Genomic DNA, 14409 nt, shown 5'->3' with positions numbered 1-14409 from the left:
TTTTTGCTTGACTTTTGTTTTCATTGTCTTGCCCCCACTGGAATGCAAACTTCTTGAGCACAGGTGCTTTGTCTATTTTGTTCACAGCTATGATGAATGAGCAAATAAATGGATGGATGAATGAGGAAGCTGGATCTGAAAGACACAGCATCCTATCGATCACATTCCTTGAAACGTTACAGTCCAGGGCACTGATTAAAAATGTTACCCTAAAGAATTCCATTATATCCATGACCTCCACTGTTCTCATCAAATTGGAATTTATAATGAGTGTTTCATTTATAATGAGAGTAATAAAGGATGATGAATCTGACAAAGCATTTAAATCATTGCCTTTTAGACCAATTGACCAATATGATTATGATCATTAATAATTTAATAAAGTTACCCCTTTGATCACTGAGTGAATAGCTTATATAATCCAGTGGGACGTTGAACATGATTTGTCACATCCTTTCTGCCCTGAATTCCTTGGATTAGTGGGGATATGGATAAGAACTGTGAGCTAACTTCTATTACCAGGCTAACATATGCTTAATCTTGTTGACTTTGTGATATATTCAAAAAATATATTAGCATCCTCCCAGCTGGTACCCCTGTATGTTTCTCCAACATCTTAGAAATGCTTTCATGCATTCAGCCCTGTCATGTTGTCTTCTCTGGGCAATGTCCTTTACTCTCATCCAATTTTTACTTAACTGACAAGTAGTTCCTACTAATGTGTTGCAAACAAGCAGAAGTTAAATACTGTCTTTCTACATAAACTTTTAAAAATCGCCTAATGATTTTAATGATTACAATAGCTTTTTGAGTAAAACACTTTCAGTGACTTTTCCTACCACTTGACAAATTAGAACATATAAGACAGTTCTTATGGCTGGGGAAGAGTATTACTCTAAAAATAGAAGAAACAATGATATTTCTCTCATTTTTAGATGGTAAGCTAGAGTTACATAGCAGTAACATTCACCCCCAAAGTAATATCTTCCGTTCTGTACTCCTTAACATAGCTCATACCATTTAAAATTGCATACAGTTTATTTTAGTCCCCAAAGGCAAAATTGCAGAGCAAGAAATTTTAATTTGTGTTTTTGGAAACCACTGAGCATTTATTTTGAACACATGTGAGCAGGGAAGGAGGAAAGGAAGATGTGAGAAAGGAAAGAAGAGATGAGGGAAGGAAGACCAAGAGGATACATTTTTTTTTATAGATCCTTTTTTTTTTTCTGCACAGTTGAATGTACCCTCCAATTTAATCTTTCGTTGAGAGCACTGCCACACCGGCCACAGAGGCTCCCATTCACCACCTGCATGGGAAAGAATCAAGTGTCAAAAGGCATCCCCTGACACTCTTTGTACGCCCTTGCACCTGGCCAGTGCCCTCTTCATAGCTCCGGTCACATCCTTGTTCCTCAAACTGTAGATGAGTGGATTAAGCATGGGTGTGAGGATAGTGTAGAACACGGAGAAGACTTTGTCTTGCTCTGGCCTGTGGTAAGAGTGTGGCAGCATGTAGGTGTACATGGCAGCCCCATAGAACAGGGTCACCACTGTCATGTGAGATGAGCAGGTGGCAAACGCCTTCTTCCTCCCCTCCACTGAGCTCATGCGGTAGACTGTGGTCAGGATTTGGGCATAGGAGGCAATCACCAAAGAGAAAGGGATCAGAAGCATCAAAACACAGCACACATACATTACTGTCTCATAGACAGCTGTGTCTGCACAAGCCAACTTCAGGACGGCAGGTGCTTCACAGAAGAAATGGTTAATCTCCCGGGAGTTGCAGAAAGGGAAACTCATGGTAATGGGGGTCAGAAGGAAGCCATCCAGAGAGCCCCCAGACCAGGAACCTATTATAATCATCCAACAAACACGGCGGCTCATGAGGACGGGATAGCGGAGGGGGTTGCAGATGGCTACGTAGCGGTCATAGGCCATGAGGCCCAGCAGGAAGAATTCAGCTCCCACAAGGGTGAGATAGAGGAAGTGCTGAGCTGTGCATCCCACGAAGGAGATGGTCCTTTGACCCAGCAGGTAATGGACCAGCATCTTGGGCACGATGGTAGAGATGTACATCATGTCAATGAGGGAGAGGTGGCTAAGTAGGAAGTACATGGGGGTGTGGAGGCATGAGTCGGTGCGAATCAGGAATATCATGACCCCATTGGCCATCAACGCAGTGAAAAAGATGAGAGAGATGATGGCAAAAAGAAGGCCTGATGTGTCTTGTCTGTTGAACAACCCCATGAAGATAAAGTCCGTAGAGGATGTGTTGTATCCTTCCATGGATCCCATGATGGCGCTGTTGTGACCTAGAACCTTCCAAATAAAACCATGATATTTGCAGGAAATTAACATAGAATACAGACTGATTGTTAGGAAGTAAATTTCTAAGTTGGAAGAAAGCATTTAAAATATTTTTTGCAGAAAGAGAGTCACAGACACAGAAAACAAACAGAATGGAGGAAGGAGGGATAAATTGAGAGTTTGGGATTGGCAGATACAAACTACTGTGTACGGAATAAATTTAAAAAAAAACAAGGTCCCTCAGGGATCTGTAGTCAATGGCTTGTAGTAACCTGCAATGAAAAAGAATGTATAAACTAATACAATATTGTAAGTCAAGTATACATCAATAAAAAGTTAAATAACGTAGTTTTCACATTTCTTTGCTACTCATTCTTAGCAACAAACTATTCTAAAATACTTTTCAATAAAATTGATTATTTTAAATCAAAAGTTCTTTATAGTCATTGAATAAGATGATGTCAGCAATACTATTGTACCACAGTGATACATACAACAACCCTCAATGCTATACAGGAGTTAAATATACCCTGGTTTGTTGTATGTGTGTGTGTGTGTGTGTGTCTGTGTGTGTGAATGTACCACCTTGGATGCTTTTAAATTGGTATCCTTATTCAGTGCATCTTTATTATCATCATCATCACCACCATCTTCGAAACATCTCAGTACTGGCTGTTGATAGTGAATGTCGGCCATTTAGCCACAAATATGAGTGCCTTACCATTTGGGCTGCAAGTCAGTATGTTATGAGTGTTCTCTTGGTGCCATTTTGTCTATATCGCAGGCAAAACTGAATGGCGGAAATCAAGTGAGGAATGGAAATTACTCTTGCAAACCCAGATGTGAAGGGGTCACCCAGTACAAGAGGCATTCACTGATTCTAGAATTATTTTTGTTGATTTTTTAAAAAGAAATTTCCATTGTAGGATTTTGGCTAATTAGCTTTAGCATTTAGCATCAGCAGTTAGGATTCAGAGGGAATAGCACAAGAACATATGCACTGAAGTATAATCTACTGATTAGTTTTGGAAACTGGAGTTTTTTCATAGTTATCTGTAATTCAGAAAAACTCATTGACTCTTTTATATAATTTCAGGTGATGATAAAGGAAAAAATTCACAACAAATTGTTTGAAAGTTAAGGATGATTTTCCATATGTTTAAAGTTAAATATGTCAAGATGAGATATATTTTACCAACATGGTTGGAAGTTAAATTGATCCAACTAGTCTATGTTCCTCTAAATATACTACAAGTATGAGCATTTGAGTCAACTGTATAGAAAAAAATATTATCGAGAGTAATTATAATGATACTGTGAAGAGTTTACTTTGTGCCAAGTGTTTTGTATCTGTTGACTCTCAATTCACTATGTGCTCTTACACAAATTAGTTATCAAATAAAATGTGCTGACAACGTGAGTCATTAAATGTGAATAATTAGATTTTTAACTATGCGTACTCATTAATGTGAGCCGTGAAAATTAGTCATATTCAGGAGTATACCACATTAACTGTTATAATATGGACTGCTGAATTTTAAGAGACTTAACTCTATTTTTCATGTTTATCTTTTTAATTTTTTTTTTGTTTTGCTAATTTCGTAATCTTTGTTGCCAGGTCTCATAAATTTGCCTGACACCACGTACCATTTCATCATCCCTCAGAACCTGCCTCATTCTTCTTTTACTGTTAAAATATGCTTCTACAGGAAAAAACTTCTGTCCAATCTATGGAATAGCTTAAATATTAGTAATGTTTTAACTGCTCCCACACCTTCCACATTTTGGGTCTAACTTTTTTTGCGTGTACTAAGTTCTAGTCACAGAGGGAAGTTATGTATTGTTTTACAAAGTCAAGTAGCTTTCTTTGCTCTCGATCCACATTCATTCCTTAATCTTTTAATACTTTTTCTGCTGTTCTAGTGTTTTTCTGCCTGGCCCTATAGTTCCAACAATAACAGAGTCAACTCCAAAGGCTTCTCCATTTTGCAGCTAACTGGTCTTACCCTCTCGATTGCACATAAAAAGTTTAATTTGTAAGACAGCAAGCCCTGTTTGGTAAAATTACTATCTGCTGTCTCACTAGGGGGGCACATAATGAGAAGGCTACACATGAATTTCTGCTGGGCACAGATTTTATTGCTTTTCTATGATTTCGTACAAATGAAAATGATTATAAATTGTCTGAAATGATTCTGTGACTTTATACAGGAATTTACTCCTGAAATGAGGTAACAGACATACAGTAAAACAAAATTTTGAATCAGATAAATTGAGGTCTCCTGGCCATGATATAAATTAACTCTGTGACTGTGGCTTCTCTCCCTAAACACTCTAAGCCTCAGATTTCATTTATATTAAATTCAGATGATATAACATTCAGGATTACTCTACAGATCAAATTAAAAATCCATAGTTATAAGGTGGAATATTTTATACAATGCAAAGTAAGGGGCTAGTTAGTGTTAAGCACATATATGCTAGTTATCTCAAAATTATTAGTAAATACGTGAAAATTCCCAGTTTCTCATTAAGCAATATACATATCCAACTAAAATCTATTAATTTGCATTGTAAATACCTCGAGTTTCAGGTTTATAGACTCTGGCACTCCCAGTGGAAATAATTCAGCATTTAGATTCTGTATTTCCCCCCAGAAATCCTTTTACTTGAAGGAAATGTTTTTTGTATAAATCCTTAGAAAGATGTGTGCATCACATTTAAACCTGATGAGAACGTAATGTCTTTGAGAAGCATAGATATGCTGAGCCTGCAAGATATGAGAACATAACCAAAAAACAGTGATTGTGCAAAAGTGGCACGAGTTTATTGAGTTAAATTACCTTTAAGGGTGACTTAAATCACTTTTTTATTATACTATACCACGCATCACGTAAAAGTAATGCATTGTTACATCCTGACATTTGCAAATATCATCTCCTGTTTTGTCAGAGGTACACATTTGGTTGAGTGGGGATAGTTCAAAATTACTTTTTCCTACTTAACTTTAAGTTAGGATGCAATTTCTGCCTGTGACTGTGAGGGTCACCAAGCCTGTCCGTGAAATCAACTGACAATAGAATCTCAAAGTTGTAAACCGCAGTCCTCCCCGCTTATATGTGGCCCACTGGCGAGCTTTCTGCCACATGAAAAAGCGTGCTTCCTGCTCCTTCAGTGCAACAGCCCTTTGCCAGGAAGTTCTATATTCACTTGGATTAAAAGCTGCTCATAAAACCCGCTTTGTTGCCCTCTAGACCCACTCAGAGGTAGTTTTTTCCATTTTAACATAAGTCCTTCATAGTGTGACCATGACTATGTGAATGAAAAGTATTGCCAGCCATATCGGCAAACGAAGGATGCTGTGGCCATCAAGTCGTCAGCCACTACCTGCACCCCCTTTCCCCCTGCCCAATAGTGAGCAGAGGGAACTCAGGATGAGGACCAGCAGGCAGCCTGGCTTCTGCTGCCACCTGCAGTGGTGTACGCTGAAGGGACTCAGGATGGGCAAGAACAGGATGCTGGCCCTAGAGAACTAAGGTGCATATCAAAGGAATGATTTCAATGAGCCCAGATCTTTGCATGTTCCCATACACAGAAAAGTGCTAAAGCCTTTAACTTGAGATATCTGATTTTCTTTAATTAACAGTAATCTTTTGATGTTCTGACTACCTGGCCTTTGTTGCAAAAATGCCTATATATCCTGGCTTCTCCTTTGCCACATTGGAAGAGTCTCTTCGAATGATCTGAGAGGCTGCCTCCCGGGCTCTAGTCCTCAAGAAGTCCACCTAATAAAACGTAACTTTCAACTTTTTATGCATTCTCTTCAGTTGACAACCTCAGAGACTTTTTTCACCCTCCTCTGTGTCACTCTATGCTTTCCAATTCTTCTGTGCATTAATCTATATATCCTTTGCTGAAATACTCAAGTTTCAGGTAATAATTTGGGGTGATCTTTTGCAATGTCTGTTTTAAAATGCAGTATCTTAATTTCAAGAGTTAACCCTAGGCAGAATTTTCTAAGCAGAATACCCTGGAAATATTATTTTTTTCTGTTTTTATATCAGACATGTCACACTGTTGGCTCATTATATACAAATTATAACTTCCAGTTGCATCTTCCCATGAGGGGTCCTCTAGCAAGGCCCAATCCATACTTGTTCAAGTTTGCAAATAAATACAAATATTTACATATATTTCTAGATCCTCTCTGTGTTCCTAAATTCTGCTCAGCATTTCAAAAAGTTGGAATGATCGAGCATAAAATCAAATTGAATCATACAATTATTAGATAATGAAATGCTAATGTACTCAGACAATTTCATCAGGGGTCCATTACTCTTTGGGCTGTCACTCCAGGGAGCTATTGAGAACCACATTCCTTTGTTAACCATATACTCCTCCTGCCAGGACTCTTAAAAAGACCACACACCTGGATAAGTCCCACAACTAGAGAGATTCACTCTTTCTGAAAGGAGTTTCTTCTGTGCTTCAATATGGTGGCCACTAGAAGATTGCTTGTGAACCGCTGGCAGAGTGCATCTGAGGGGTGCAGGTGTCCACATCTTTGAAAATCATTATGGAAAAGTGATATGTGAAGTGCTTGCACTGCTGAAACCAGGTGGAGCCCTAGGCTTGTATATTTTATACAATGCAAAGTAAAGGGCTAGTTAGTGTTAAGCACATACATGCTAGTTATTTCAAAATTATTGGTAAATATGTGAATGTATGCATGTAAATATTTGAAAATTCCCATAGGGGTCTGCCTATGTGTCCTTAAGTCAAGTTCCTGTCATTCTCCAACCCTCAGTGTTCTTATCCATAAAAAGAATGCAAGCATACAAAGGATTTGACTCTCGAGTAGAGGGGAATGAAACACTAGCAGGGAATCAGAAAGCCTAGCTCATAGTCTGTGCTCAATAAATGAGGATTCAGTGCAAATTTTTCATTTAGCCCTTCAATTAGTATTCTCCTATCCCTTCTAATTCACATGGCTAAGGTTTGCTTAAACTATATATATATATTTTTTTAAAGGAGTAAAGGTTTTGCTAAAATTAAAGACAGAGACACAAAAATATTTTATAGAAAAGATTAGTTGCACAGTTCCATCTTATTGTATCCTTAAAACCCAAGATTTGCAATATGTACTCTCGATCACTCCCCAAATTAATCAAATAGCGATCTGCTTCTCAATGAACTTGCAGTGGGGATGGAGGGCGTGGGGCAGTTACTTCCCCACTGAACCTGCACATGGGATGTGCAACCTATGAGTGGTAGATTCCCTTACCTCTACGCCCTAAGATTTAGTTTGCATAAATCTTGTTAACATCATATAAAGCGTGCGTATTGTCAGACCCCTAAAAAATGATGTGGAAGCTTAGTCATTTCCATACCCAGCAAATATTTAAAGTGTCATTAAGACAGGCCAGGCGAGGTGCTCATCAAAATTTTATTTGTCACCTCTGATCTTACTGCACAGTTTTGAAAGACATGGATATTCATTAAGATATTAAGTAGAGAGGAATATACAGACTTGGTTTAAGTATTGCAGAAGCTCCTGGATGAGTCACTGAATTGCTTAATTGAATCAAGACCTTTTCATTGTTTAGGTAAAATCTCAAACCATTGAATTGAATCATTTACTTTTTATTTTTAACTTTTTTTTGAGTTATAGTCAGTTTACAATGTTGTGTCAATTTCATTTACTTTTTAAAAAGCCATAAAATTATTGATTTATTTTTCCTATATCCTTCCTTGTTTAACCTCATCACCCTACATTTCTCATATCTTTTTCTGAGACATGCAGTATGAATGCTACACATTAAAAAGACCATGTTACACAAGTCTCTTGGTGTGCATAAAAGAATTAAATACACATCATTCATATAAAATTTACCCAAATGTCTAATATGATCCTAAACTTTGTTCCAACTAAAGAAGATCATCTCTGTCACTTACTTGGAGCTGAATCTTCTCCAGATGGTCATTCAGGGTAAAGTAGGTTCATCAAAGGTGAAGATAGTCATACAAAATTTAGCAAACACAAAGACCCACAAACTACAAGAACTTGAAGTAACTGAAAAAGACATGGAATGAACAGAGACTTTTCAGAAAGTAGAAGGTGATACATTACTAGAAAAGACTTTGATTAAGCTTAGTGGATTTAATTTCTCTCCCATTTACATTAAGGAGGAAAAACACAAAGTGATTCATAGTCATGGGTATCCATAAATAGAAAGCTTTCAAGATCTCATCCAGCTGTGTGCTCAGGTCTTCTCTGCGCATTATCCATGAAGATCCAAAAGACAGAGGGTTTTACTCTAGGCTTATGAACCTGAATTTGCTGAATTATAAATTAGAGCTATGCTTAGCAACTGATGACAGAGTTAGCTCAGAAAGAGACGTGCAACTTACTAAGAGTTATTTTTTAATAGAAATCTACAAAAGGAAAATTTTAAAAATGCCCTAAAAATCCTTGAAATAGTTGTTTTTTTTTTTTTTAACTGCCAGGACAAAACACACAAGTCCAGCTTTCTAGAAAAATGTGTTAAAACACTTGCTTCCTTTCTTTTCAAGAGATTTTAGACACCAGTGAGGGACAATTGTGAAAAACTTAAAAAGCAGAAAGAAAGTTGCAGACCATTAAAGAATGCTGGACGGTATCTGGGTGTTCTGTGTTTCGGTTCCCTGGAGCAACAGGAAATGCTCGTAGTGAGAAGAGGCAGGAGTTTAAATAGTTTTCTGAGAAGGCCACGAAGTGAAGTGCTCTTGCAAAGAGCAGGTCTCTTCCCTGTGGATCTCAGCAGACCTTAATGAGACAGATTTGTCCCAGCTAATGAACAGAGCATTCATGGGGTGGAACAGCTTGAACCCTAAGTCACATGGGCCTTAATAAAAGTGTTTCCACTGCTGGGCTCCAAAGCCAAGATCCTGATTTCCTGAACATTTCATCAGAAATTTCCTTCAGCATCATGGATCCTAATGTGAAAAGCCATAAAGATGATTTTTTAAAATAGCCCAATTTCCATTATTTATCTTAGCAATTTATTGATAGTCTAATAATAATTATTTTATCTGGTATTGATACACACACACACACATATATATACTTGAGGAATTTGAAAAAGTTTAAAAAATTAAAAGTGCTCATAATACTCAGAGATAGTCACCGAAGTGTATCATAGAGATGATTATCTTTACAAAATTGCATTTCCATTGTATACGTTATATACATGACATTTACACACTGAAACCTACATATGTGCATATTTACATATAATTTGGCAATTTTGATTTTTCACAAAAAAATACTTAGGAAGTCCACGAAGTGAAATAGTCTTCCAAATGTAGCATTCATAAGCCACATTATTCTCCCCCAGGGATCTGCTCAATTTTATTTAACCAATGCTCCACTTTCATGAGTATGTGTTTTAATTGTGGCATTAATAAATCACGTAACGATGAACATCTTTTTAAAAATAAATCTTGTTTTAACTTGATTGAAGTTTTTTTGAATGCTTCATATCCAAGTTTTAACATATATATATTAATTTTATACAACTATTAAAGATTACACTTCACTTAGGGTTATCACTTAAATAGCCTATATTCCCCGTGTTGTGCAATGCATCTTTGAAGCCTGTCTTACACCTAATAGTTTGCACCTCCCAGCCCCCACGCTTATAATGCCCCTCCCTCACCTCCCCACTGGTACCCACTAGTTGGTTCTCTTTATATCTGTGATTCTGCTTTTTTTGTCATATTCACGAGTTTTGTATTTTTTAAGATTCCGCATATAAGTGAAAACATACAGTATTTGCTTTTCTCTGTCTGACTTATTTCACTTAGCATAATGCCCTCCAGGTCCATCCATATGGGTGCAAATGGCAAAATTCTGTTCTTTTAAGGCTGAGGAGTATTCCTTAAATGCATACACCACATCTTTTTTATCCATTCATCTGCTGATGGACACTTAGGTTGCTTCCATATCTTGGCTATTGTAAATAAAGCTGCAATGAACATTAAGATGCATATATCTTTTTTGAAAAACGATGTTTGGTTTCTTTTGGATATATACTCAGGAGTCGAATTGTTGAGTCATATGGTAGTTCTATTTTTCCTTTTCTTTTTATTGAGAAACATCCATCCTGTTTTCCACAGTGCCTGTAGTAATTTATAGTCTAACAATACACACTTAATTTTAAATCTAGATCTTGTAGTGCTTCCTTCATAAATTTTTCTTCAATGAGAATTAGTCAATTTGTATAATTATTTTTAAGTTTTACTTTTAATTTGCATTTCCAAAATATTTTGTAATGTCTGATAGTTCCCATTGCACTGATGCAGCCTCACAGCTCTCTTTCCACGTATATAAGTATAAACAGATAAGCATACACATACACACCCATTTACAACTTTAAATTTGTACCAAAATTTAATTGATTTTTTTTTCTAGTGAGGAAATTTCTTGAATGTTCTGGAATTTTTTTTTTCTAAATTGTCTGCCCATTTCATTTGCTCTTATTTAATTGGATTTTTTTAACTTCTTATGTTTTAAACACATTACAGTATAGAATAAATGAACAAAAAAGACCTACTCTATAGCACAAGGAATTATATTCAATTTCTTGAAATGAGCTGAAAATGGAAAAGAATTTGAAAATATATATATGTATGTACATGTATAACTGAATCACTTAGCAGTATACGTGAAACTAACATTGTAAATTGACTATACTTCAATAAAAATTATAAAAAAGTATGAACATATGTTTATCATATATAGTTCAAGTAGTGTTTGCATTTGCTTACTGTTTAAATTTTATTCATTGTTTTTTGTTAAACAGATTATTGATCGACTGACTGACTGATTTATGTTTTAGTTACTGGAACAAAGCATATCATCATTACTTCTTTCATTTTTATTTCCTCTGTTACATGCTTAGAAGATTTTCTTATAGTTTTAAACATGAAACTATTTGAAGTTATATTGGTTTTCCTTTGTGTGTGTGTGTGTTTTTAATATAACTCTTTAAATTTGAATCTGAGGGTATGACTGCGAAGCAGAAATATACAATATTCCCTCTGAATAATGATACATTTATCCTCATTATCCCAATGACACCAATTATTGACAAATTATCCCTCTAATGAGTTTGAATATCTATTTTTTTCATATATTAAGTTTTTACACTTATCAGGGACCCCATCTAGTGTACTGTACTGATCCTTCTCTTTTTTAAAACTATGCCTCACCATTTGGATTATTTCAACATGTTATTTGTTTTTGTATGTGGTAAAGGAAATGGTCTTTCATCTTCCTCTTCCAAAAGGATTTATAAATATTTGCTCACTTATTTAGGAAACATACATCTAGAACTGCATTATTATGTTTCAAAAACAAAAATAGAAAAATGATTTTATAGTTCTTATTAGAGTAGCTCTAGACTTATTGATTTAAAGAGCATTAAAATCTTTACAAAATTACTGTTCTCATCCCGGAGTGTGATAGGCCCTTTGATTTGGTTAGGTATTAGGTTAAGTACCTTTAAGAGCTGCAATTTGTGTATAGTGTGTGGCTATTCTTGCATTCATGTGTATGGGTATGAGTATGGATTCTGTATGTTTCTGTGTATTACTAATTATTTTTGTATATTTGTTATTACATTTATTCCTTACTATTTTATTTGTTATGATTTCTGCAAACTTTTTGTATTTGTCAATATTTACCTCTGGCATACTGAGGAACAGCTGGATTTTAAATGCTAATTTATTTTTAATCTGTTAGCAGACAATTTCTAATTAGTAAAAACATCTGGAAAGTTTCACATTATGTTTACTTTGCACACTTATCAAATGCACAAAAATAAACGTATGCTCTTCTTCATTCTAAAATGTAAAGATTAATTTTTTATTTGCCTCATACTATTTAGAATTTCCCAGAAATGTCAACCAGCATGGTGGACATGGGTTCTTTGTATTATTTTAGACATTCATAATAATGCATGTATTACTTTATCATTTTGTCTGGATCTTTTCTTAGTGTGAGACAGATAAAGTTCATCGTGGTAAGGAATTATACTTTTATTTTTGTTTACTATCTAAAATTTTCTATCTGCAATGATTGCTGGATTTAATCTCTTGGCAACCATTCTTTACAAGCAGTGTGTGTGTGTATGTGTCTTTATGTGTTTGTGTGCCTGAATTTCAGAGAGCACTTTCCTAATTCTTTTTTTTTTTGCAATAATATTATATATATATATATATATATATATATATTTTGAAGTATAGTCAGTTTACAAGGTTGTGTCAATTTCTCATATGCAGCACAATGCTTCAGTCATATAGGAACATACATATATTCCTTTTCATATACTTTTTCACCATAAGTTACTACAAGATACTGAATATAGTTCCCTGTGCTATATAGTAAAAACTTGTTGTTTATCCATTTTATGTATATTAATTAGTATCTCCAAATCTCAAACTCCCAATTTATCCCTAACCATAAGTTTGTTTTCTATGTCTCTGAATCAGTTTCTGTTTTGTAAATATGTTCTTTTTTTTTTTAATTCCACTTATAAGTGGTATCATGTGGTATTTTTCTTTCTTATTCTGGCTTACTTCCTTTAGAATGACATTCCCCAGGTCCATCCATGTTGCTGCAAATGGCATTATTTTATTCTTTTTTATGGCTCAGTAGTATTCCATTGTATAAATATATCACAACTTCTTTATCCAGTCATCTGTTGATGGACATTTAGATTTTTCCATGTCTTGACTAATGTAAATAGTGCTGCTATGAACATTGGGGTGCATGTATCTTTTTGCATTAAGATTACCTCTGGATATAAGCCCAGGATTGCTGGATCATATGGTAAATCTATTTTTAGTTTTTTAAGGAATCTCCATACTGTTTTGCATAATGGCTACACCAAACACCATTCCCACCAACAGTGTAGGAGGGTTCCCTTTTCTCCACAGCCTATCCAGCATTTATAGTTTGTAGACTTTTTAATGATGGCCATTCTGACTGGTGTGAGGTGATATCTCATTGAAGTTTTGATTTGCATTTCTCTGATAAATAGAGATATTGAGCATCTTTTTCATGTGCCTATTGGCCCTATCGTCACTGGAGAATTTCTTGTTTAGGTCTTCTGCCCATTTTTGGATTGGGTTGTTTGGTTTTTTGTTATTATGTTGTATGAGCTGTTTATATGTTCTGGAAATTAAGCCCTTGTCCATCTCATCTTCTGCAAATATTTTCTCCCATTCTGTAGGTTGTATTTTTGTTTTGCTTATGGTTTCCTTTGTAGTGCAAATGCCTGTAAGTTTAATTAGGTCCCGTTTGTTTATTTTTGCTTTTATTTTTATTGCCTGGGTAGACTGCCCTAGGAGAACATTGCTGAGATTTATGTCAGATAATGTTTTGCCTTTGTTTTCTTCTGAGAGATTTATAGTGTCTTGTCTTATGTTTAAGTCTTTAATCCATTTTGAGTTTATTTTTGTGTATGATGTGAAGGAGTACTCTGACTCCATTGATTTACATGTCATTGTCCAGTTTTCCCAACACCATTTGCTGAAGAGACTGTCTTTACTCCATTGTATGTTCTTGCGTCCTTTGTCAAACATTAATTAAACAAACACTTGTGGATTTATTTCTGGGCTCTCTGTTTTGTTCCATTGGTCCATATGTCTGCTTTTGTAATACAATGCTGTTTTGATTACTGTAGCTCTGTAGTATTGTCTGAAGTCTGAGGGAAGGGTGGTTATTCCTCCAGCTTCATTCTTTTTCTTCATTACTGCTTTGGCAATTCTGGGTCTTTTGTGATTTCATATAAATTTTAGGATTATTTGTTTTAGTTCTGTGGAAAATGTCCTGGGTAATTTGATAAGGATGGCATTAAATCTGTAGTATGTTTTGGGTAGTATGGCCATTTTAACAATATTAATTCTTCCAATTCAAGAACATGGGATATCTTTCCATTTCTTTAAGTCTTCTTTGATTTCCTTAGTCAATGTTTTGTAGCTCTCCGTGTATGTCTTTCACATCCTTGATCAGATTTATTCCTAAGTATTCGATTTTTTTGGATGCAATTTTAAACA

General features: G+C 35.4%; 1 protein-coding gene across 1 annotated transcript; it reads right to left on the bottom strand.

Moving 5' to 3' along the window:
* Window positions 1-1329: 1329 nt before the first annotated feature.
* LOC105093535 (olfactory receptor 2T1) lies at window positions 1330-2295 on the bottom strand. The gene has a single exon (XM_010985406.2). It carries the CDS (start codon window positions 2293-2295, stop codon window positions 1330-1332), a length of 966 nt encoding a protein of 321 aa, XP_010983708.2.
* Window positions 2296-14409: the final 12114 nt, after the last annotated feature.

Source organism: Camelus dromedarius, chromosome 3, assembly GCF_036321535.1.
Source record: "Camelus dromedarius isolate mCamDro1 chromosome 3, mCamDro1.pat, whole genome shotgun sequence".
NCBI classification, from domain to species: Eukaryota; Metazoa; Chordata; class Mammalia; order Artiodactyla; family Camelidae; genus Camelus; species Camelus dromedarius.
Note: the sequence above shows the minus strand (reverse complement) of the source record. Positions and strands in the feature narration are given on the sequence as shown.